The following is a 23,658-nucleotide window of genomic DNA, read 5'->3' as shown; positions in this document are numbered from 1 at the left end:
ATTGTGGACCGCAAGAGGCATAATAACGTGTGAATTCTGGACCTGCCAGATGATGAGTGGGAAACAAGTGCTGCCTTGGAATAAAGGTGAAGGAGGTCTTTTTTTCTGCACTTTTTTTCCCCCTGAATCAGAAGACAAAATGCATATGCTTGATCGAGTCCACAGTGCAGGTGCGGCAAGAGATGATCCGAGATGGTCCGGTCCTGGCAAAGTGTCACTACTACAGAGAGAAGATGGACAGTCTGGTTCGAAAGAAGGATTGTGTGTACTAAGCAGGTGCTAAAGTTGGACATTTTCAGGATCTTTCTGGCAGAACAATGGCCCAAAGCAGGGCATGCAGGCCACTGACTTCCTGGCTGATTGATCAGGATGTCCGCTACAGGTGGGGCTTTGCTTTCTCCCTTACATTTGAGTTTAGGGGGTCCACTTGTAGGATTGCAGAGGAGGACGGCATCCCACACATACTTTCGGAAATCAGCCTGAAAGCAGATCTGGCATTCATGGAGGATGATGGGGAGAAACAGGAAAGGTTCTTGATAGATTTTCGGGAGAAAGGGGCTAGGGTGAACATTTTGGATACCCGCAAATTCCTGAAAGTGGCTACAAGGAATGAGAGTGTACTGCCCATCATGTTGGGATGTGGTTGTCAAAGTGAGAGGTCATTTATTGACTCTTTGTGATTTGGGTATCAGCAACCACGACCTTCACATAGTTTTTGTTTATATTCTGGCAGCTGATATGGTGGATGGTATGGGGGTGCAGGGGGTGGGAGGTTGTGTACCCAGATGGCCTGGAAGAACCGAGGCATCCCCAAAGGATTGGGATTGCATACTTTTCTCCTTTGAGCTTGCTACACATTGTAGTTGTTTGTTGGTTTATCTTTAATGTTCACTGTGTGGCCACATGAGAGAGGGGGTGTCAAAGGGGATTCTTGGATGATTTATATTTCAGTTACTGCTAAATTCACTGTGTCAAGGGGCTGAACGAGGAGGGAATGCTTTACGGAGGGTATTATGGATAGCATTAATTGTGCCACATTGAATGTGAAAGGGGCTGAACCTTTCTGCTAAAATGGTACTCGCTTGCTCGGGATATGAGGAGACTGAAGTTGAATGTCCTATTCGTCCAGGAATGCATTGTCCACAAGGCCTTCTGGGGCCTGGGGCCAAAATACCTTCAACTCTCCCTTCCTAAATATCTTCCTTCTCGAGCACTTCGCTCTTCCACCTCCAACTCCCTCAGGGTCAGCCGCTTCTCCAAGCAACGAGTTGGGGGGAGATCTCTCTCCGCAGCAGGGGCCTCCCTCTGGAACAGCCTTCCTGCCTCCCTGAAACTTGAGGAGAACCATCTCCGGTTCCGGAAGCACCTCAAAACCTTCCTCTTTGCTTCTGCTTTCTCTCCCCCTCTCCCCTGCTAAACCACTGATACTGTACTGAATCAGCAACTGGGCCACTCACTAACCCTGGTCCTTGGCCCAGCCACTCTCCCCTGCACTGCCTTCCTTGCTACCCCTACACTGTGGGACTGTCTCTGTATCCCTACAGCCCCCCCAGCACTTGTTCTGCACTTATCTTGCACTTGCCACTAGCTGGCCCTCTTTCATTACTAACCCTGTATTGCACTTTCCCCTCTCCCTTCCCCCTTGCACTTTTCCCGTCCCCCCCACCCATGCACTTGCGCGGTCTGAATGACACCTGGCCTAGCAGGATCGTTGTCTGTCTCCCCTTGTTCCCCCCTCCCTGCCTTGTCGCGCCTTGAAACACTTGTGTATAGGCGCGTTACAAATGCCATATCATATCATATCAGGAGACTCATTACAAAAGAGGGGGTGATATATTGTAGTCATGTGGGTCAATGTTTCTGGTAGTCAGCCCAGGCTAAAAAGAAAAGGCAGAATTCTAATGCACATCTAGATAATGTACAGATCAAGAGGGATTTGGAGGGCAGACTCCTCATGATAAAGGGTTGCTTTTTTGGCACAGTGGTTACCCTGGCAAACATTTTTGCCTTAAACACACACCCATGGTGGTTCATTGAAAGGGCCCCCAAACAATTTGGTAAATAGGCTGAAGACACATGAATCCTGGGAGAGGATTTTAACTTGGTAAGGGATGCTAGGCTGTATTGGAGGTCACTGGCTGGGAGGGAGAGTAGGGATGTGAGCTTGAAGGAACTTTTATTGGAAGAAGGCCTCCCGATGTTTGGTTGGTGTGACACCTGGAGGGAGATTCATCTGGAACCCGTGGGTTATACATTCTTTTCTAACCCACACCACTCATTATCAAAGATCAATTACCCACTCATTGAGACCGGGAAGGAATACTTGTTGTGGGGAGTGTACATGCACACTTTAGGGTGGTCGGACCACAATATGATGCAGATGCAATTGACGTGGAAACGAGAGGCTGAAAGGCGAAGCAGATAGCAATGTAATTATTCTCTCGTGAATTTCTGGGAACAGAAATAGTGCAATTCTTTGCGACTAAAGATGCTGAGGAGGTGGTCTTGAATACCGTCTGGTAAGAGGCTAAGGCCACATTTAGGGGCTTGTTAATTGCAGAGGGACTAGGAAGCAGAGTGATTGGGGCTATTGGAAGCCAAGTTGGCTGAGGACTTATTGCCCTGTAAAGTAGGTTGCATACACAAGAAACCGATGCTAAAGATATCAGGATGGGATCCTATCAAAAAGGCAGGAGCTGAGGAGGCAGGGGTGTACAGGTCCATCAGAAGGGTACACAAAAATAGTATAAGAAGGGAGATATGGCTGGGACCATTTTGGCCGACCGGATAAGAGCGCAGACATCGGATAGGAGGGTTAATCAGGTTAGAGTTCATGAGATCCAGCTGTTTAGCGACCCGTGGCGGGTTGCAGGGTGCTTTGCAGAATACTATCCGACGTTGTATGAACGGGAGTGCCGGGAAGCAGGGTGGCCCTGGAGGTCTATCAGCAGGATACAAACCTCTCAAAATTTACCATTGAACAGTTGCAGTGGCTGGATGGTCCCATACAGTGCAAGGAATGGTACTAGCGTTCAGGGACGTCATTTCACCAAAATGCCAGGGGTAGCGGAAGTGACATCATACAACCCTTGACCCTTGATGACATCACAGGAAGTGATGTCATTTGACCCCACCCAAAGTGATATCGCAGGAAGCGATGGAACACGACCTTTCACCCGTTGACAAAACAGGAAGTGGCATCACATAGCATTGTACACTACGAAAAATATGGTTACGATATCACTATAATGTGATGTACATTTTATACCTGAATGGATCGCCATATGTATATGTATCATTAAGATCAGTGTGTATAGACCCACATTAGCAAATTACTGTGATTGCAAGCAGACGTCCATGACCAAATGATAATGATGTGTTATTATATAGCACTTAAGCTTACGCGCTTTACATAGAAGAAATATACACCCAATATCACCCAACCTGTGTTGGTACCTATTTATCGACCTCAGAAGGATGAAAGGCTTTGAGAACGTTTGAGAACAGACTAAATCAGTGACTCACCCCCTGAAGTGTGCCTGAAATAAACCTTTAATGAGTCCAGCAATTATTGTATAGAATTCCAGAAAGACACATTATTTGGTAGTATTAGACTTGTGGCACTCCTGTTCTTATTTTTCTTCTTTTTATTAAGGGGCCTGAACACGAAAGCCAGCCTCTCCAGAAGTAAAGAGCCACATGGTGCTGGCCAAAGACCAGGAGTTTGCATTACAAAAAAAAAAAACGTTTTCTTCAAGGGAGACCACAGAGGTCGCAAGGGAGACCTAAGAGGTCACAGTTGTGACCTCTGGCGACCCCTAAATGATGTCCCCGTTAGCGATCAAACACTTGACAGGGAAATCACCAGGTGAGGATGGCTTTACGGCAGACTTTTATAAGACTTACATGGCTCCATTATTCTCCTTTCTAGCTAAACTCTATGACAATTTCCTTACGCTCCCGTGCTTCCTCCCACATTTCGTAAAGCTGTAATTGTGGCTATAGCAAAGGAAGGTAAGGACCCAACATACTGTTCTGCCTATCGCCCCAAATCACTATTGAATGTTAATGCCAAAATCCTTACTAGAACCTTGGCTTCCATACTAGAGCGGTACCTACCCAGATTGGATTTGTGGCGAGCTGTCAGGGAGTGGATAACTTAAGGAAGACTCTTGACAGTTAACCTGTCAAAGTCTCTCCTGTTCCTGATGGGAGGCTATCTCCTCCCACTTGAGAATTTATGTATAGCTCTCTCTTTGCTTCGGAAGGGCATTAACTCAAATACCTGGGTGTGTACATAAGTAACCCAATTGGTAATATATTCCGGGACAACTACCTGCCGCAATGGAAAAAGGGTCAAGAACTACCTGAGTAGGTGTGAGGGGGACTGGTTCTCTGCTGGATTGCGCATATTAAGGTAATTAAGATGAATGTTCTTCCAAAGCTCCCATATCTCTTTCAGACGCTCCCTTTTCAGGTCCCTGTAGACTATTTTCAAAACTTTTACAAAGCCCTTCTGGACTTCCTGTGTGCAGAATCTAAACCCACAGTAGTATATACCATGCTTATTCTCCCATAGGAGATGGGGGCTGGCATTCCCGGGCTGTAAAACAACTATAGGCCGTCGCAATTGAGTCATGGTGGACCATCTCGACCAAGCACTACCAAACAATGGGTCCCATTGGAGAAACTGTGCTGGCTCCCGTCACATTGAACAAATGGCCATCGGTTCTGAGAAATAGGATAGCTCGCAGGATTTTGCACCACCCGGTTTTGCATGTGTTTTGGTATCTTTGGAGGGACAGAGCAGATAGGAGATGGTTGTCGACATGGCCCTCCCCCTTCAGCGCTATCGTGGCCCCTCTGCTTAGAGATTGAGTCCCCTGATATTTTTTAGCTTTAGAGCAAAAGGAAGCTTGAAAAGATCAGTGCAGTTATGGGAACCTCGAAAATGTAGACCAATACAGCAACTGAAGGAAAATTTAGACCAATACAGCAACTGCAGGACCTATTGAAAGTGGGTTCGCTTTCAATCTTCCTTTATTTGCAGCTAAAAGGTTCTTGACCGATAAATGTTGGGGGGATGATTTAGCTGGGGACCTTACACCAGCACATTCTGATTAGTGAAATTCGGGAAGGGCTCTTCTATCGAAACTCTCTCAAAAAACTGCTTACTGCAAAGCCTGTGGAACTGCTTTGAGTCAGGAAGCAGTGAAGTGAAGATATTGGTGAGGACATAGATGGTTTATGTGCTAAAATGTGTCATTCAGTTAAGCAGACCTCAATAGCACCGCAATATATGCTCCATGGGTTTAAGTTGCTGCAACAATGGCAGTGCCCTCCTGCGAGGTTGGCCAGAATGTACTCGGGTGTCATTCCCTATTGTTGGAAGAGGTGTGGATCTAGAAGCTTGTACTGGCACATGTGGTGGTCCTGTTCCTTTATTCCGGCATTTTGGAGTGAGGTCCTGTCCTGTATTTTGTAATTGAATAGGATGGTCAGGCTCCTTGAGCCTCTTTACATCTTGTTTGGGTTGGATGCAGAAGCATTTCAAAAATCCATATGGCACACCATCTGCTAATGGCAGCCAGAGCCACCTTAGTTAGGGCCTGCAAGAGAGGAGCATCCCCAATGAAAACAGAATGAGTCAATGAAGCAAAGTCGATGTTTGAGATGGACTATGTGACGCAAATGATTAAAGAAACGGGGCGCAATATTTCATTGGACTGCTTTCCCTTTCTATCTAAAAATATGCCGTACTGGACTTGAGTAGTAGAGGGGAGGTTGGGCATCATTCCGTTCAGTGTGGACCATGAATGACACATAGCACTTAGATCTCTAGTAACTTGCACTAGTTTTGCACTTTATTAGATACCAGAAGGATTACGCCTAAATCCCATGTGTACCGTAGATCACATAGAGATAGTTTTTTCCAACATAACATAGTGGTATCTATTGAATAGTTCGTTTGCACATCAAAATCCAAAGAGAATATATAAATATATATAATGTCTTTCTTGTTTATGGTGATGTCTTGTACCTATGTAATGTAATATCGGAATGTTTTTTAACAATACCTCATGTTCGGATGAATTATGGAATGAAAATTTGGTTATTTTTTACATCATGTTTAATATATTAATTAAATTTGAATATATATCAGCCTTCATGTTTTCCTGACCTGGTCCACCTCTCTATTCACCAGAAGTCTGCTACTCATATACTATTATTCTTGTGGTTCCGTGAGACATAATCCCTCTTGTGTTTTGGCCATGAGTGGTACTTGACACATGCTGGTGTTTTGTGAGCTATTACTGACCAGAATAACACTCGGGGGGTGGGGGGTCGGGGGTGAGGAGAAAGTTGAGGGAGAGTGTATTGTTAAGTTGGTTGCAGAGGTACTCCCAGGTTAACACCGGAGTCATCCACGCTTGCACAAGAATGCGAAATATGTATTGTTACATTTATGTCAAATGCGCAGGAAGGTGGTCCCTCTGTGATTTCTAGGTCATGTCTTGAAAACTAATAAAAACATATTTGGAAAAAAAAGAATACTGCACCTCCAGGCTCCACACAGATCTCTGGTAACCTAACGAAAAGCATGTTTTTTTAATAACTGGAAAACATTCCATAATGTGCAAAATATTATACATTCCATATTGTGCACTTTCCAAGAGACATTGTAATTCCTTATACCATCTTCCTTGCATTCATGCATTACCTCCGTCAATTCCAAACTATTGCTATACCTGCCACACATGAATCTTTGCCTGAATCTAATTGCTTTATTTACGGGATGCAAAACCATCTAGTCTTCGTTTTTTCTAGTTTCGTGCAGTCTTCCTGAATAATCTTAACATTTTTAAAAGATAATTTTCCCTCTTCCTAAACTGTTTAGATATTTTGAATTCTGCACCTGGTTCATCTATTCATAGATTTTTGCAGAAGTGGTGATTTGGAAACTCTGGCAGGTCAGGCACATGACAGGCACAGCTTGACATGCTTATGACAACTGCTGTCATTTCACCAAACTGAAAGAGATAGTGTAAATGACATCTCAAGAAGGGACATAATGACAACCGCAGGTATACAAATCTTGCAAAAAGAATGAAATGTGCATAATTTAAAAAAATAATCATTCATGGAAGCAGATAAATGCATATACAAAAAATGGAATCGAGGATGGCAAGACGCTGATCAGTAAATATTTATAAAATATATTTATTTCAAGTTCTAACAATCATTTAGTGGTACTGAACCCATCACACTATAAATCAAGTTCCATTCAATTCCCTCCAACAAGTATACGCACTCAGTCATTCACACACATCTACCATTTCTCCTGGATTTCAGTTTCATAATATATATGACCATGTAACAAATTATTTACAAAACATTTTTAACACCCCTTTCTTGTACAAATGTGACAATCTGTTCAGCAACAGATTGTATTAGTTGACACATGTTTCAGTTGGTTTCTCTGGGCTTCAGGCTGTAGCCCTCTGTTTTCCCAACCTTCTTCAGGACAGAAGTTGAGCACTCATTGTGCCTCACTTCAAGGTACATGGAATGGGAGGCATCATCTACAAAGTAAAACAATAAAACCTAGTGCCACCTAGGTTCTTGCCATCCTCATTTTCTCTGTATAAAGGCCCAAATAATTTGTGCATGTAACTCTTGCACTGTTACATGGATTGCACTCACCTCCAACTTGAATCTTGGAGGTGGTTTAAAACTGTGAATCAAATCCTAAGTGCTCGGGCGACTCGATTGCTTCTCGGCCGGGCCTGTTAAACAAAGGCAGAGGGTGAGGACACAGGACCCTCCTGCTTTAGGTTCATCGGTCCTTCTTCCGAACCCACTGGAAATAGGACCCCCCGTAACTCCATAGTGTGGGGAGGGACAGTACTTACTTTTCTCCTACTATGAAGGCCGATAGAGAACTGTGCCACCTTGTGTTCTTGTTTGATGTGCCTAAAAGTGTAGCTAGCATCAAAGGAATCAGTTGTATCTTCTTATGGGAAGTATTATTTCTCGTATATTTATGCCGCATGAATCTGATTCACTGTTGTTGTAGTGCCTGCCGTAGCCACGGAATAATTATCAGGGAGATCCTCTGGCCGGGAAAGATTCCAGACACGGGGGAGTAACAACTTATTCATATGTGTGCTCCTATCTGGGGGAAAGGAGAAAGAATGGGGATATCAGTACTTCCTAACCTGTGCTGATATGTTGACATCAGACAACGTACGTTCACAATAGTGTGCCCACAATCCCTTTTGCACACTAGCGTTTAGTGCCTCAACTAAAGTGATTAGTTTCAGGGGGCAGAATGTACACCTATGATGAAGCAAATAGTCACGCATCCAAGCTGAGAGAAGGTCCTCCGCAATTCTGGGTCTCCTGAGAGACCTCAGTCACTGACATGGAAATGGCGTGTTTTACAACAGAAGGAAAGCAACCCTAGATGGACCTGAAATCGAGGTAACGGAGGGGATGGGTTTCATCTCAGTGGCCCCAACACTCACACCAATGACACTTACTTATTCACGTCTCGCAGCTCTGTGTTGATTTGTGCGGTGGGTATCTCGTATTCCGCCCGTGAATGCTGAGGAGATATTCCTACAGCATACACATAGAAAGAGGACTGCGCTTACGGGTATATGAACCTCCTGTTGGGATTTCTTGTGTCCGCTTACAGGCTTGTATGCCAAATATGCCTCTATATCTAATTCGATAACACCATAACAGTGTTACTCTTAGATAATTAATGAACACCCAGTGTAATTAACTGTACTACATGGACGTGCCCAAAGGCTCAGGTGCTCATGGGAAATGTAGTCCCACGGTATCTCTTGTATTAGAGGTGATATTACTATGTCTTAGTACTATGTCCTGTCGTACTGGACACCACAGTGTTAATGTTTGATGTATTCCCATGGTATCCCTACTGTCTGAACTGTTTAAGCTTTATAGACATGCCCTGTGACACGGGTGCTCATGGGAAACGCAGTCCCGCATGGACTGCGGTTTGGAAGACAAATGAATACGTCTTGATGCTGGGGCAAAATGTGACAATGTTCTGGAATACGTTTGTGTATTAAGCCAACAATGGTCTATTTATGACCCAGAGCGGGTTCCTGTTTTGGACACAAAGGCACTATTGTGACCATGCTAGTGAAAATGGTGGGAGGGGGGACTAATCTAGTAACTCCGCAAAGGTGTCTAGTGCTGTCAATACTCTGTCCGGGGTTGAATGGATTTTGGTGCCAGGCTGTCACTGATGCCAACTGAATCCTCTCACCCTCCTCTCATCTATGGCGTACTGATGTAACTGCACCAAGGTTGGGCGGCACACTGCTCAGACAGTGTGCTGGTGCTATGCTAAATGTTAAAGGTATTCTTACCGTGCACCGTCACCAATCGGAATTGGTCCCCAGGCGCTCAGGCGGATCTGCAAACGAGAAGGAGGGGTGGGTTAGTAGGGTGAAGAGGGAGTAGGATAGTGAGAGAAGTGGTGTCCAGTTGGCAGTTTCAGTTCGGTTTACACCGTGCGCTGAGCTTGGGTGCAAGTATCGGGTCGATGTCAGTCCTTGTGTGTGCTGTTGGTGCGGTTTATGTGTTGTTTGTTTGTTGTTACGCTGTTGTGAAGTGAGTGCTTTTCGAGAGGGGGTTGTGTGGGTTTTTGTGTGAAGTTAAGTATGCAGAAATAAGAGCTTTTTTGGTTAATGGGTTATGTGTCTCACAACTGAGAATTGCAAAATCTGCTCAATGCCTAGATTCATGAGTCCTGGATAATGGGAGAAAGGCCTAGGTTTCACAATGCAATAGGTTTTGATACAGTATACAAAAAGAGGCTGTACCTTGATTTGAGAGTACTGTATAGTGGGAGAGAGGCCTAGGTTTCATAATGCAATAGGTTTCAATACAGTACAAAAAGGAGGCTGCACCTAGATTTCAGAATCCTTTATAGAGGGAGAGAGGCCTAGTTGTCACAATGCAATAGGTTTCAAATACAATATATAAGAAGGAGACTGCACCTAGATTTGAGAGTCCTGTATAGTGGGAGAGAGGCCTAGGTTTCACAATGCAATAGGTTTCAATACAGTATACAAAAGGAGGCTGCACCTAGATTTGAGAGTCCTGTATAGTGGGAGAGAGGCATAGGTTTCACAATGCAATAGTTTCAAATACAATATACAGATACGAGGCTGCACCTAGATTTGAGAGTCCTTTATAGTTGCACATATAACAAACAGAGATGGAGGCTACACCTCGCTATGGGATTCAAGCTATACCTTGATTTGAGATTCAGTATAGACCTAGATTTGAGAGTGCTGTCTAATGGGAGAGAGGCCTAGGATTCACAATGCAGAAAGTTTCAAAATGTAATACAGTAGGTTTGGTATTATAACAGATACAGATGGTTTATTACACCTATATTCGGGAATACATGTATACTGGGAGAATGCTAATGTTGAGCATTCCCTAAGAGAGTGAGGAAGGTAACATTCACAGTTATTGTATCTTAATGATCACAGTTCTGTCCCAATGTGGCATCATCTGTGTGAGGCTCAAAGCAAAACTAACAGTTCCCTAGGTATGATGTAGGCCAGTGTTCACAGTACTATCTCAATGTAGCTAAGCTAATAAATCATATGTCCTGACCCTTGGTAGTGCTGATTAATAATAGAAGCATGGCAGACCATGCTCTGAGGTAAGATAAGGTAGAGTGGCAGGGCTTTATGGAGTACAGTGATTGCTCTACGCCCCACCCATGCCACACTTACCTTGTTAGTAGCTGCTGGTTGACGGCTGGCCACTGGCTTCCCCTGCTGACACCTGCAGGCACATCTGGCAGCCGCCAATGTAGGAGCCGCCCTTTGCCTCAGGGCCCTTAGCCGCAGGGGCTGACCGGGGATGGCCAGTTGAGACCGACATTTTAACCAATCAGTGCTGGGGAGCAGGCTGGGAGGCGGGAGGACCATGAAACAAGGAAGTGGGAGCGGGGAAGGGGCCGGCTCGCTGAGGGCTTGAAACAGGGCTGGGGGAACCAAAAAAAAACACAAGATGCTTTTGGCTAAGGCCCAGGAGGGTCTCCTTCCTACTTGGCTCACCTGCTATGCCTAGGTTGTAGATGGCAAGCAGGGAGCAGTGCCGCTCTAAGGCCCAAAGAAACTAGCACTTTTTCACCGATCCGGGCCAGGGGGTGGGCTGGGAGGTGGAAGGATCATGAAACAAGGAATGTATGGCTCATTTAAACATGCTCCTCTTGTGGGGGATAACTGTGTAGTTATCGCAATAGTGCCTTGTATGCCGCCTATATTCCACATCTCGACTAGCATGCACTTATCAGGTTGTTCCACTCAACCACAATGTTAAGCCGTGCCGTACCGTGTCTAGAGAATAAATCCATCTCTGTTCACTTTTATGTAAAAGGGTGTCTAGATCACCCCCACGCGCTTGTAGTTTTAGTGTCTGCAACACAAACCACATGAGATCTTTATCTGTGTGTCCACACTTCACATAGTGGTCCAACAGGGGTTTATCAGCTACCCTGTTTCTGATACACGATCTATGCTCAGATATCCTTTGTCGTACTTTTCTGGTTGTTTTTCCCACTTAGATTAAATGACATGGGCATTGAATAATGTAACTTGTGTTTTTTGTTAGACAATTTGTGTGTTGTCTCAGTTGCCATTTGATGGATCCATGATGAAACTGGTGTCTCATTTCAGTGTATGGACACGCTGCACAGTTACCACATTTGTGGTGTCATGGGAGGGAGACCCCACTGATTCAAAACCGTCTGTTCTCTATTGATGTCTCTGTAGGTATGGACCAATTTTTGCCTCAGATTACTGTTTAGTTTAAACGCAAATATGCGTTTTTGAAATAGACTCCCAGGTTGCTTGACCAAATGGCATTTCTTGTTGACAATTGTTTTGATGCTGTTGCTTATGGGGTTCAAAGTAGTGACACAGATCAATCTGTCACTTGCTGTTTTCTCACACTGGTCAATCAAACATCTCTGTGTGTGTTAGCAACCCTCTTATAGTTATCTCTAACAATTTTTCTAGGGTAGCCCCTCTCAGTCAACCTATTTTTCAATTGGCTGGTGTGTAATTCGAATTCATGTTTTTCTGAACAGTTTCTCCGGATCCTTAGAAATTGCCCATATGAAAGATTCTGTTTGAGGCCGGCCGGATGGAAGTTGGAACAATGAAGCAAGGAATTTCAATCCGTAGGTTTTCTATATAGGGTCGTTTGTAGTCCACCAGATTTTCGAATTATTAAATCTAGGAAGTTCACTTGGTCCATGCTCCACTCAATAGTGAATTTTATGTTGATATCACATTTATTTACCCATTTGTGGAATTTCAATAATTGATGTGACAGTCCCCCTCCAGATCATAAACACATTGTCGATGTATCTTTTCCATGTGGTTAAATGATCACTAAATTCCATCTGTTTTTTCAAAGCGTTGTTGTGGCCTGAGATGAATAACTCCTCAAAATTAGCCATATAGAGGTTTGCAATATCCAATGCAAATGCAGCCCCCATGCTCACTCCCTTTTGTTGTTTAAAGAGCTGTTGTTTGAAGAGGAAAAAAATTCTCTGTCATTGCTATTCTTGCGCAATCCAGAATGAATCGAGTAGGTGGTGTATGTGGAATCTCACGTTGATCTAAACGGCTAGCTAACACCTCCAGACTATCTCCATTTGTGGGATAGATGTGTAAAGGGACTCCACATCCATGGTGATCAAGATGTCAGTAAGTTGGATATGGACATTTTGTATGATTTTAACCATGTCAGTGGTATCTTTCACATATGACAGCATCTTCACCATGAATGGTTTTAAATAGGAATAGGAATATCTCCTCGGGATTCATGGACGGAATACAGGACATCCACTGCATGAATCAATGCATAGCTGCTAGACGTGAATAAGTAAGTGTCGTTGGTGTGAGCGTTGGGGCCAGTGTGACAAAACCCCCTCCACTCCCCCATTTTAAAACACACCATTTCCATGGCATTGATTGAGGCCTCTCAGGAGACCCAGAATGGCCGAGTACCTTCTCTCAGCTTGGATGCATGACTATTTGCTGCATCATAGGTGAACATTATGTCCCCTGATACTAATCACTTTAGTTAAGGCACTAAACTCTAGTGTGCAAAAGGGATTGTGGGCACACTCTTTTGAATGTACGTTGTCTGATCTCAACATATCAGCATAGGTTAGGAAGTACTGATATCCCCCGCCTTTCTCCTTTCACCTAGATAGGAACACGCATGTGAGTAAGTTGTTACTTCTCCGCGTCCGGAATCTTTCCCGGCCAGAGGTTCTCTCTGGTCATTTTTCTGTGGCTACAGCAGGCACTACGGCCACAGTTAGTCAGATTGATGTGGCATAAATGTGCGAGGAATACTTATTCCCAACAAGAATATACAACTGATTCCTTTGATGCTAACTACACTTTTAGGCACATCAAACAAGAACACAAGGTGGCACAGTATGCTGTCGGCCTTCATAGCAGGAGATAAGTAAGTACTGTTCCTCCCCACACTATGCGAGTTGGGGGGTCCTATGTCCGGTGGGTTCGGGACAAGAACCGATGAATCTAAAGCAGGAGGGTCATGTTTTCTCACCCTCTGCCTTCGTTTAACAGGCCCGGCCAAGAAGCAATCGAGTCGCCCGAGCACTTAGGATTTGATTCACAGTTTTAAACCACCTCCAATATTCAAGTTGGAGGTGAGGGCAAATCCAGGTAACAATGCAAAACTTACATGCCAACATTATTTGTGCCTTTATTCAGGAGGCATGATGTCTCCCGATCCATGTACCTAGAACTGAGGCACAGTTAGTGCTCAACTTCCGTCCTAAAAAAAGGTTGGGAAAACAGAGTGCTATATCCTGAAGCCCAGAGAAATCCACTGAAACACATGTCGACTAGTACCATCTGTTGTAGAACAGATTGTCACATTTGTACAAGAAAGGGGTGTTAGAAATGTGTTGTAAATAATTTGTTATATGGTCCTAAATATTATTAAACTGAAATCTAATGTGGAGAAATAGTAGATGTGTATAAATGATTGAGTGCGTATGCTTGATGGAGGGAAATGAATGGAGTTTGATCTATATTGTGATGGATGCATGTTCTGTGTAAACCTATGTGGGTCCATTGCCACTAAATGATTGTTAGAACTTGAAATAAATATATTTTTGAAATATTTATTGATCAGCCTCTTTCCACCCTCGATTCTACAGTCCATTTTTTGTATACACCCTATTCTTACCCAGAGGACCGTTAGTATCTCAGGTGCCCTTTACTTTGATATTGTGAGCAGATACATGCAGGCATGGGAGTTGCACAGGGGTGTAATTGGCCGCTCATGTGACCCCTTAAATAAAGTCACTGTCAGAGGTTAATCTGTCTCAGAAAACCATTTAGTTCTTTGATGGTCTCTGTTGGAGGGAGTTCTGCATAAATCACCCAAAGACTATAAGGAATGAGTCACACTGCTGAGTTTGAATACAAACATGACCGTGAAACATCACAATTCAACCCACACCAAGCCCTCCATAATAGCCATACCCAAGTCTACACTCCACACACATACCTGCATTACCCACTTCTACACCTAAACAACAGTAAGAAAATTCCCTAACCCGCTCAATTGCTATGAATGACCTCTCCTACACACAGCTAATCTTTCCGCCACTTCTGAATCCGCACCTACCCTCCCACTTCCCCCAAACAAGCATACACCTCCACCCCTCTGGACAATTGCACAGAAACCTTCCTCTTTTGGAGGGTGGGCCTGTTCTAGATTCACGTGATGTGCAGCTCCCACTTTTTAATGGTATCTTTAACCTTCCGTTTACACTGTCCAATATAAGAATATCTTCCACTAACTAAAAAGAATATTCCACCACTTGACCTTGCCCCTTGTCATATTACCTAATGTAAACAAACTGATCACATCTGACCATCTCACCATGTATCATATGACACCAACTCCAATATTAAATCCGTACCATCCTCCACACTCACTGTCACGTGCAAAAACGACACCTTGACTACACTTCAAAAGATCAAGCATGTACCCGGTAACCTACACTTACATCTCTCTCCCCAGTGCACCAGAACATGGAAAACCTTCGACACCACAATGTCACATGTCTGGCTTTCGGGACCACCAGGATAGTGGGTCCATAGCCCGAGTGCCTCGCTAAGCCAGTGAATGAGGGCTCAGAGGAAGAATGGGAAGGATCCCTTGGTCACTGCCCTACGGTCCTGGCCCCTTGGCAAGGGCCAGGACCAATCTAAGGGCAGCAGCCCTCCCCAGTATTATAGCAGTAGCTCTCTAGGAGGGCAATTACAAATGCTTAACCTGACCCAAGTGCCTCTGCACCAGGATTGCTACCTTTGCCTATAAGAGAAGCAGGTTTAATTATCAAAACGTCATCAGTGAGGGTTTTAATCTTTCATCCCACTATCAACTTCTAAACAGAAAAACTATTGACTGCACAGACCTTTCTCAGGAAAGTCCCCTGGACATGAAATCCCAATTGTGTGGCAAGATTCATAAAGGCAAAAACACACATCTGCATTGACTACGAAGGTTGCCTGCTAGCCACTTAACCTTTTAGTACGCACTCAGCCCGCCACAGATGGAGGGTCTCCTCACACCGGATGAACTTCTTCTGCAGTGGATTATTTCCCTGGACTAGCTGAGAAACTCCCTGCCTTTCTGGTTGACCACAAAGCAGTTGTAGAAACCCTGTTGTGTTACCAGTTTCTTGGTTATCCCTTTCAAACCAGCCTACAGCAGACCCTATTTTTAAGGTTTTTGGTCATAAAGCAACTTGCTTTGATTCTCGCACAACATTGTTTAACTGTTGAATACATTGTTTTTGTCTAATATGAAGCAATACTTAGCAAAACTTTGTACAGGAGAAACAATATCACACAATTGTACAGGTGTGTTGTAAACACACTCCATAAACTTTGTATGTATGCCTTTGAATCTTCAGTGTACCTTTACAGGACACTTCAGAATGTGGCTTTCTACTCATTTGAAAGTGTTAGATTCAGTGTCCGCCTGTCACCAATGTACCTGCACCTTTTGGAATTGATGTGTACAGAACATTTGAATAACCTGTTACTAATTTAACACAAAATGTTTATTTGGTGATGTGTTTACTTACTTTCTATTTTAATACCTACATGTGTGGCTTAGTTAAAATAAAGGACACTGTAGTTTTTCTCCAAGAGTTGGATCAGTACCTTTTTTCTAGTAATGCATACTTGGCCGAATGCATTACTATTAATGTGGAGGTTTTTGAACAATTACTGCAACAAATTATTGTAGTGTGAAAACGTTTGAGGACAGGACCACCCCCTCGTACAAAGTACTAGCTCAGCCTTTCCGTCCTGCCGACCTTAGGCTGTCACTTTTGTTACAAAAAGTGTTACCAGGAAATGTAAGGGGGGTGGGAGGGGGAGAATAACGGCCATGGCCCCAAGCAATTTTTGGAAACAAAATGGCAGCTCGCCTCCAAATAACAATAGGCCAGTCCTCTGTCTGCCCCCAGTCCATACCCATGGCCCAAACACAGCGCAGCCCAAGCCCCACTATCAGATGTAGGCACTCAAGGGAGGAAAACCCTAAGACGAGGGTTTACTGCCCTATATAAGCTATATATATAAAGTACTCTTATTCAGAAGGTGTCGCCTGTTGGAGCAGGTTGTGGCTTGCAGTTTGATGTGTCTGGAGATTCATAGAAATATGGTGGGGAAGTGTAGGTTGTTGGAGGGAAGAAGCAGTAAGGAGGAGGTAGTAGAGATTTGGTGGAGGTGGTAACATCTGGAGGAAGTTCTGCAGAGTTGGAGGGTGTGGTATTCTTTGGAAGAGGTGGTGAAGAGTTGTTGGTAACGTATGGAGAAAGTAGGGCAGAGTTGGAGGAGGTGGTAATCTTTGGAACAGGTGGTGAATAGTTGGAGGGTGTATGGAGGTATTGGTGGAAATATAAGGATGTGAAAATCCCTGGAGTAGGTGGCAGCAGCAGGGAGGTAGTGGCATCAAGAAACAGATTTTAGCAACCTAACAGAGTGGGGTCAGGACCAGCAAGAGTAGGAAGCTACAAGGGGACTGGGTTGACCTTAGGCTGGAGAAGGTATGAGACTCAGGCAGGAAGCCAAGAGCAGTGAGGACCATAGAAATTACTACAAATACAAATCTGAAGGTGGAAGAGAGGGGCCTGGGAAGAGAGGTGTTCATTGAAGACACGTGTGAGAGACTAGGTCAATTCGGATATGTGGTGATCTTTGATCATAGGTAGACAATGGTACAAGACCTGGGAAAGCCTGCATCTAGCTAGACAACAGGAAGTGGCTACCACTTCCTGTCTCAGGAAGTTAGCTCAGGGGCAATGTGCTCAACTTGGAAGCAAGACAACACGGAGCCCCACAGGTTTGATCCCGGGTCCACGCTTAGAAACCTCTGGGTATTAAGAGTGTTATAAATAACCTATCATGTCATATCATATTGTACCACCATGGGAGATGGGTGTAAGTGTTTAGACGCTCATATTAATCTTCCTGATTGAAACATTTATGTTGCTCCTGATTGAAACATTTCTGTTGCTGTCGTATTGTTTTCTTCACAATAAAGGACATAAAATGCACTGAGTTTCATTTTAACATTTCACTCGACCTTCCATGACATAAGATAAATCACTCCGAGCAACACGAAAGACAAACCCTCCATCCAGCTTTCTACTGTAGCACAGTATGCCCCACACTGACTGCTATACCCACACAACTACATCCATCCCATTCATCCCATAAATCATTCTCTCAGTCCTTCTCTGACACGTCTCCATTTCCCGCCACCTCTCCTGGATATAGCAGCATGGAGGCCACAGATCTCTAACTGACGCAACAAACATCCCACGGTAGAATCATGCCCCACGAGGCCCTATCTCACTTTACACCCTTCACCAATGATCTGCATGAGATAGAACCCCTCACATGCTACACCCAAGACCACCAGTCCCTTTACACCACTAGCACCCTATATATTTGTCTGATATTAGCCTCACCCAGGCACGCTTCTATTGCCATACACACACACAAGACATGTCTGTGTCAGAATTCCCTGATCACACTCCCCCTTAATTACATCTTCTCCTTCCTCCAGACCACGAACACATCTAACACCTTAAGCTTCCTTCACCGTCCTACACATGAACACACACCAACAACACAGAGGGCCTCATTACACGGAAGGCGGTAAGGGTTAACGGTCACCGGTAATGGTACCAGTGACCGTTAACCCTTACCGCCTTACTACGAGGTTCCTTTGCGGGTTGGTACTTTAACGCCTGCTTTTTAGCAGGCGTTAAAAACCAACCCGCAAAGGGACCAGGTTGCTAATTACGGTACCGCAATTTGCGGTACCGTAATTAGCACCTTGCCCATTCCCATTATGCCCTATGGGGCAAAAATGGGAATGGGGAAGGGCAATGGAGGGAGGGGGAATTACCGCCCCGCCAACCTTGGAATAGGGCGGTAATTCCCCTTTCCTCCAAGGCGGTGCCAATATTTAACCGGCATGGACCAAGGTGCTAAAAGCACCTTGGTCCACCGCCTACCGTGTAATGAGGCCCAGAGTCAGAATTATTGCAACAAACAAAGCACTGGAGACGGCTCACCTAAGCATTACACTGTGCTGAAGCACAGTCGCATTACCCTGATTGCCTTATATGCTTACACATACTCATATCGTGCCCATACCACACCTATATATCACCTACCGCTATAGACATGGCCTCCACACTTCACCCAACACCCTTTACTTGATTGGGTTTGTGCAAAGAAAAGCATTGACAACTCTCATCCTTCTTGCACAACCCACTACTTACTGCTCACAAAACAACTATACCTGTCAATCCAGATCACAAGACAGGACGTCATTACATAGACCTCCACATGGGGATCCCTCCACCCCGCCACCTGTAGGGTAACCCGCAACCTGAAGCATGTCCGATAGGGAAACCCGCTAGCCATACAAGAATATGCTCCTTCCCACTGAAAGTCAGTGATCATGGGGTTCAATAGGGACCACTTGCAACTCCTAAATTACATGCATGTGCCTTAACATCATGTATCTCACTGTTAAAAACCCTGAGGCTTCTAAGTGTGCCTGCGCACATACATCTCATGTATATTTCATGCATCTTTTATAGTCCGCACGTCTGCATTTCTTTACTCTGCGTTGTTCGCTGCAGGGAATGAAGTAGCATACACATTTCATATCAAGGGAAATCTGCATTGCACGATTCTTGTGAGCACGTGTTCCTAATATGATGTGATGCATTGCTTATGACACGCTGCCGAGGAGCATCCAAACCCCCTGCTGTTTCTTTGCAGGTGCACCTTTTGGAAACAGTACAATAGTTTAATTGCCATATGTATGTAGTAAACCGAGAATTTAATACACATTTCAAAGTTACGGCATTGTGGAAGTGAAGGCAGGATGTCGTTGGACTGATCAGATGATGCTCTTTATACACCAGTAGTCTGACAAGAGGTGAACAGTTCCACTAGCCTAGAGGTGAAAGGTGATAGCAACCCAAAGGTGAAAGAATGTCAGAGGCCAGCACCACCTCCATGCACTACTTTACTGAAATAGGTCTCACGTCTCGCTCTAGGTGGTCCGGGGAAATGTTTATTACTTAGTTGACGTGGGGCTATTATTACGAACTCATACGTTTGGGAGCCTAAGTCAGATGTGCTAGGATTTTAACCTTTCATTTAGAATTATGCACACTTTTCTACTGCAGCATATGTTAATCCTCTAAGCTCTTTTACCAGCTACAGTTAATAGTATCTATGAAACGTTAAATTACAAAAACTAAAATTAAGGGTCTCATTTTAAACAAGTATTTATTTCATGGAGGCGACCGCCAGCATTTTTATTCAAGTGCAAAATCAGTTTCCTCTGATACATTTTCATCAATCTCAAGATGTAGTGGAAAAAAAGGGAAAGTAAGGTAAAGCCACTTTTACGCACTTTTTTGCCCCAATACGGTTTGGAAAAGAAGAAAGACCTCCCGCACTGGTTAAGGGAGACCTGTACAATAGATTCCGATGGAAACGAAAATGTGAAGCTTGTGTAAAAAAAAACAAAAGTTTTTGCAAGCTGAGCAAGATGGCAAGGCATGCTTATATGGCTTGTTACGGGCCCTGACTCAACCTGCAAAGACAATAAGCGTTAAAAAAAAAGGGGTATCGACGGGAATAGCTGCATAACACATAAGCAGCTGTCTTCAGTACCTTTTTGAATGCTTAGTGGGCGTTATGGGGGGTGGGGACTTACACTTTCCGCCGCCTGATATCCCGGGCCGCTGGTGGAAACAGTGTTACGAGTTCGGCGGCAGCCTGCAGATAGCACTGGGGGGGGGGGGTTCCCGCCGAACTCGTAATGAGGCCCAATATCTCTGAGGGCATAACTGTACTTTTATGACTCTTTCACGGTCATTTTGTGCAGAGCAATAATTGTTGTCACTTACATGCAATGTTCAACTTTTACAAAACGTTGCGCACAAGTAAAGAGTAAAAACTGGGGAAATCACCTTTATGCATAAATGGCCTGTTCCATGCCCCAAGTGTTAAAAAAAATGGTGTTATGACAGGCATAACACATAAACAGCTGTCTTCAGTACCTTTTTTAATGCTCGATGGGTGTTATGTGAGTGAGGGGGTATTAGAAAGTGAGTTCAAAGACAAAAAAAAAGTAGTGAAGGACACTTTACTTCAATTCATCAATTTTGTATAGATGAAATGTGAATGGCAGTTAGATAGATCGTGTTCAGTCTGGGTCATGAATTATCCATAACAAAAAATAATCTCTTTTGAAAAACATTGCCTACAATGGGCCTCATTCCATGTGTGTGGGTCCAGAAATAAGGGTGCATCCCCTTTCTGGACCGCCACACTCCATCTCTGCCTCCCGGGCACGTCTGCAACAGTGCCAATGCTTTCGTGTCTCCATTCCCATGGAGTCCTATGCAACTCCATGGGAATGGGGACTTGCACTTTCTGCCACCTGATATCCCGGGCCGCCGGGACTTGTAATTTCCCTGTGGCACCCGGATATCAGGTGGTGGAAACAGTGTTACGAGTTCGACGTCAGCCTGCCGGTAGCACCGGGGGGTTACCGCCGACCTTGTAATGGGGCCCAATATGTCTGAGGGCATAAGTGTACTTGTATGATGATTTACTCTTTCAGGGTGATTTTGTGCAGAGCGTTAATTGTTGTCACTTGCATGCAATTTTCAACTTTTACAAAACGTTGTGCACAAGTAAAGAGTAAAAACTGGGGAACTCGGCTTTACTCTTTATTTTTACTATTGGTGTATAAAAGATGTAAATGCCGCCTGCAAGTAACACTTTGCAGATGGCATTTACAATGGATTTCTTTGGAATATGCTTGCTGCTAGAAATCGTTATATGCATCAATGAAAAAGCGTGTGCCTTTTTCTAGGGAATGTATGGCAGAATTGCAAATTTCATTTCATAATCTTTCTCTGAATTCAAATGGCAGTAAAATGCCCAGTAGTGCAAAAGTAAGGTGCAAATGGCTAACCCCTTTTACGTCTGTCTTTTTCCCTCCAGAGCTTGTAAAATAAACCCTGTTCTGATTAATAGTTTCAGTGACCATCTTAGTGCACTCCACAGCACATAGTAGAAAATGTGTAGGCAATGCTAGAGAGAACAATTACACACAGTCTCTGGCCGGAGGGGGGGGTGGAAGCACATTATGCTGGTGTGGGGGATTGAGGAGAGGTGACGGAGGGTGGGGGGATACTTGCGCTCAAGGAAGTCCAAGAGAGGCTCTTCCCTAGTAACTAGGGATGCTGAACCTTCTGTACTAAACAATCATAAGATGGCAACTGCTACATTGTATTTGAACAAAGCAATGCACCCTTTCTCTGCAAGACTGGTACTTTGTTGTTCTTGGTAAACATAAATCCCCTTCCTTTGTAATGCAAATTGGTATTTGCTGGTATGAAACCGTTTTTTAAGGATAACTTCTTGAAGCAAAGGTCAGGAAAAGCCTTCGACATAATGTCATACAACCCAATAATTGGGTTGTATGACCCCATTGGGGTTACCATCTTCTATAGAAACTCGCTTTGAACGTGGAGGCCAAAGGGTTGAATCACTGCTGAAGGAATCCACATTTCATTCCTCCAAATTTGTTAAATGTTTTACTAGATAATTTGTAGGTAATAAAACCTGTTATTACATCAATTTGAATCTGCACCCCTCTGGCAGTAACAGCTGTTTAAAACGGCTGTTATCAATACAATGGTACCTTGGAAGGGGCATTATTATGAAGGACTTCAAAAGGTGGTCTTGTTTGGAATAAGATGTTACATTAAACTTGCAGATGGCCTAAGTTTGGTTTAAAAAACAAATAGAAGCACAGGTGAATACAACCCGAACACAGACTGAATGACCACATGCTGGAAATAGAGACTGGCAGACAGAGCTCAAACAAGAAGCCGAGGGAGTCAGAAATGTGACTTAGTAGAGGTAGAAAATGAGGCCCACTGTCTCCTGCACTATCTTGCATGCAAAGACATGTGTGGTATTATTTCCCCATCTGTGTCATCCTATGATGGCGACTGCATTAGGTGGGAGAACAGCAAAATATGTGTGTGCATGTAACCAAAGAAGACAAAGTGCATAAAGCAAAATGGACTTTTACAAAAAAGATGAAATCCCAAATAATCACTACTGAAGATAATGTAACCTTTATGTATCCCATTGATTTCTTTGGCAATATGTGTTTAACTTGGCATGCAAATAACGTACCTTGTAATGTATTGTACATAAAAACACACTGTGACTTTTAATACTTGGATGGGAGTGAAATAAATTACTTTTTTTCCCCTTCAGCAGGCCACCGTGGTATGATCTTCCGCCACCTCCATATTCTTCGGACAAGGAATCTGCACTTCAAGCTGGGCTGCCACCCTACCGCTCACGGACCAGCAGCTCAACGAGCCTGGAAGCCGATGGAACAGGAAACTCTGACTGCGCCAGGATGAGCAGTACGTGTGTCATTACGGACAATCCCAGGACTCCTCAGGAGGAGACACCTGATCCAAGTGAATCCCTGCTCAACCCCATAATGGAAAGAGAAGCTTGACCAACAGCTATCCTACGGAGGCATAGAGAATCATCTGTTGTAGTTCATTTACATGTATATATTGTTATATATCTATGTCCACATATTCAAGAGGTATATTTTTTTAGATTTCTTTGTGTGAATTAAATATCATTTTTCTGAAAGACTTTGCAGTTTATTTTATTGCAGAATCATTTAGCAAAAAAAGTTGTATACATGAATCAATCGTCCATTCAGGAATGCACTTTGTGGGTTGGACAACAGTGAATACTCTATGGGACAATCACAAGGCCCCATTGTTGGATCACTTTGAATAAGCTCAAATTCAGAATTCACATTTATCAACTAGGATTCCGATTTCTATCTCGTATTCAGAACACACATTGATTCATGCTGAAATATTCAGTGCCATTCAGTGACCCATCATCTGGCATTGGCGTAACTAAG

At 44.0% G+C, this 23,658-nt stretch overlaps 1 protein-coding gene across 3 annotated transcripts in view; it reads left to right on the top strand.

Annotated features, from left to right (window-relative positions):
* The window catches only part of LDLRAD3 (low density lipoprotein receptor class A domain containing 3), a 942,778-nt gene extending 919,403 nt beyond the window's left edge, over positions 1–23,375 (top strand). For 2 of the 3 annotated variants that reach the window (XM_069623357.1, XM_069623355.1), the window contains exon 6: positions 22,980–23,375. In XM_069623357.1, the coding sequence (XP_069479458.1) occupies positions 22,980–23,232 (253 nt within the window). In that variant the 3' untranslated portion in view covers positions 23,233–23,375. The remainder of the gene's footprint in view (positions 1–22,979) is intronic. The other variant, XM_069623356.1, reaches the window with a different exon arrangement.
* The last annotated feature ends 283 nt before the right edge of the window (positions 23,376–23,658 follow it).

Source organism: Ambystoma mexicanum, chromosome 11 (assembly GCF_040938575.1).
Source record: "Ambystoma mexicanum isolate Mex_15411 chromosome 11, UKY_AmexF1_1, whole genome shotgun sequence".
In the NCBI taxonomy this organism is placed as follows: Eukaryota; Metazoa; Chordata; class Amphibia; order Caudata; family Ambystomatidae; genus Ambystoma; species Ambystoma mexicanum.
The sequence above is the reverse complement of the archived record's forward strand: the minus strand, read 5'-3'. Positions and strand labels throughout refer to the sequence as shown.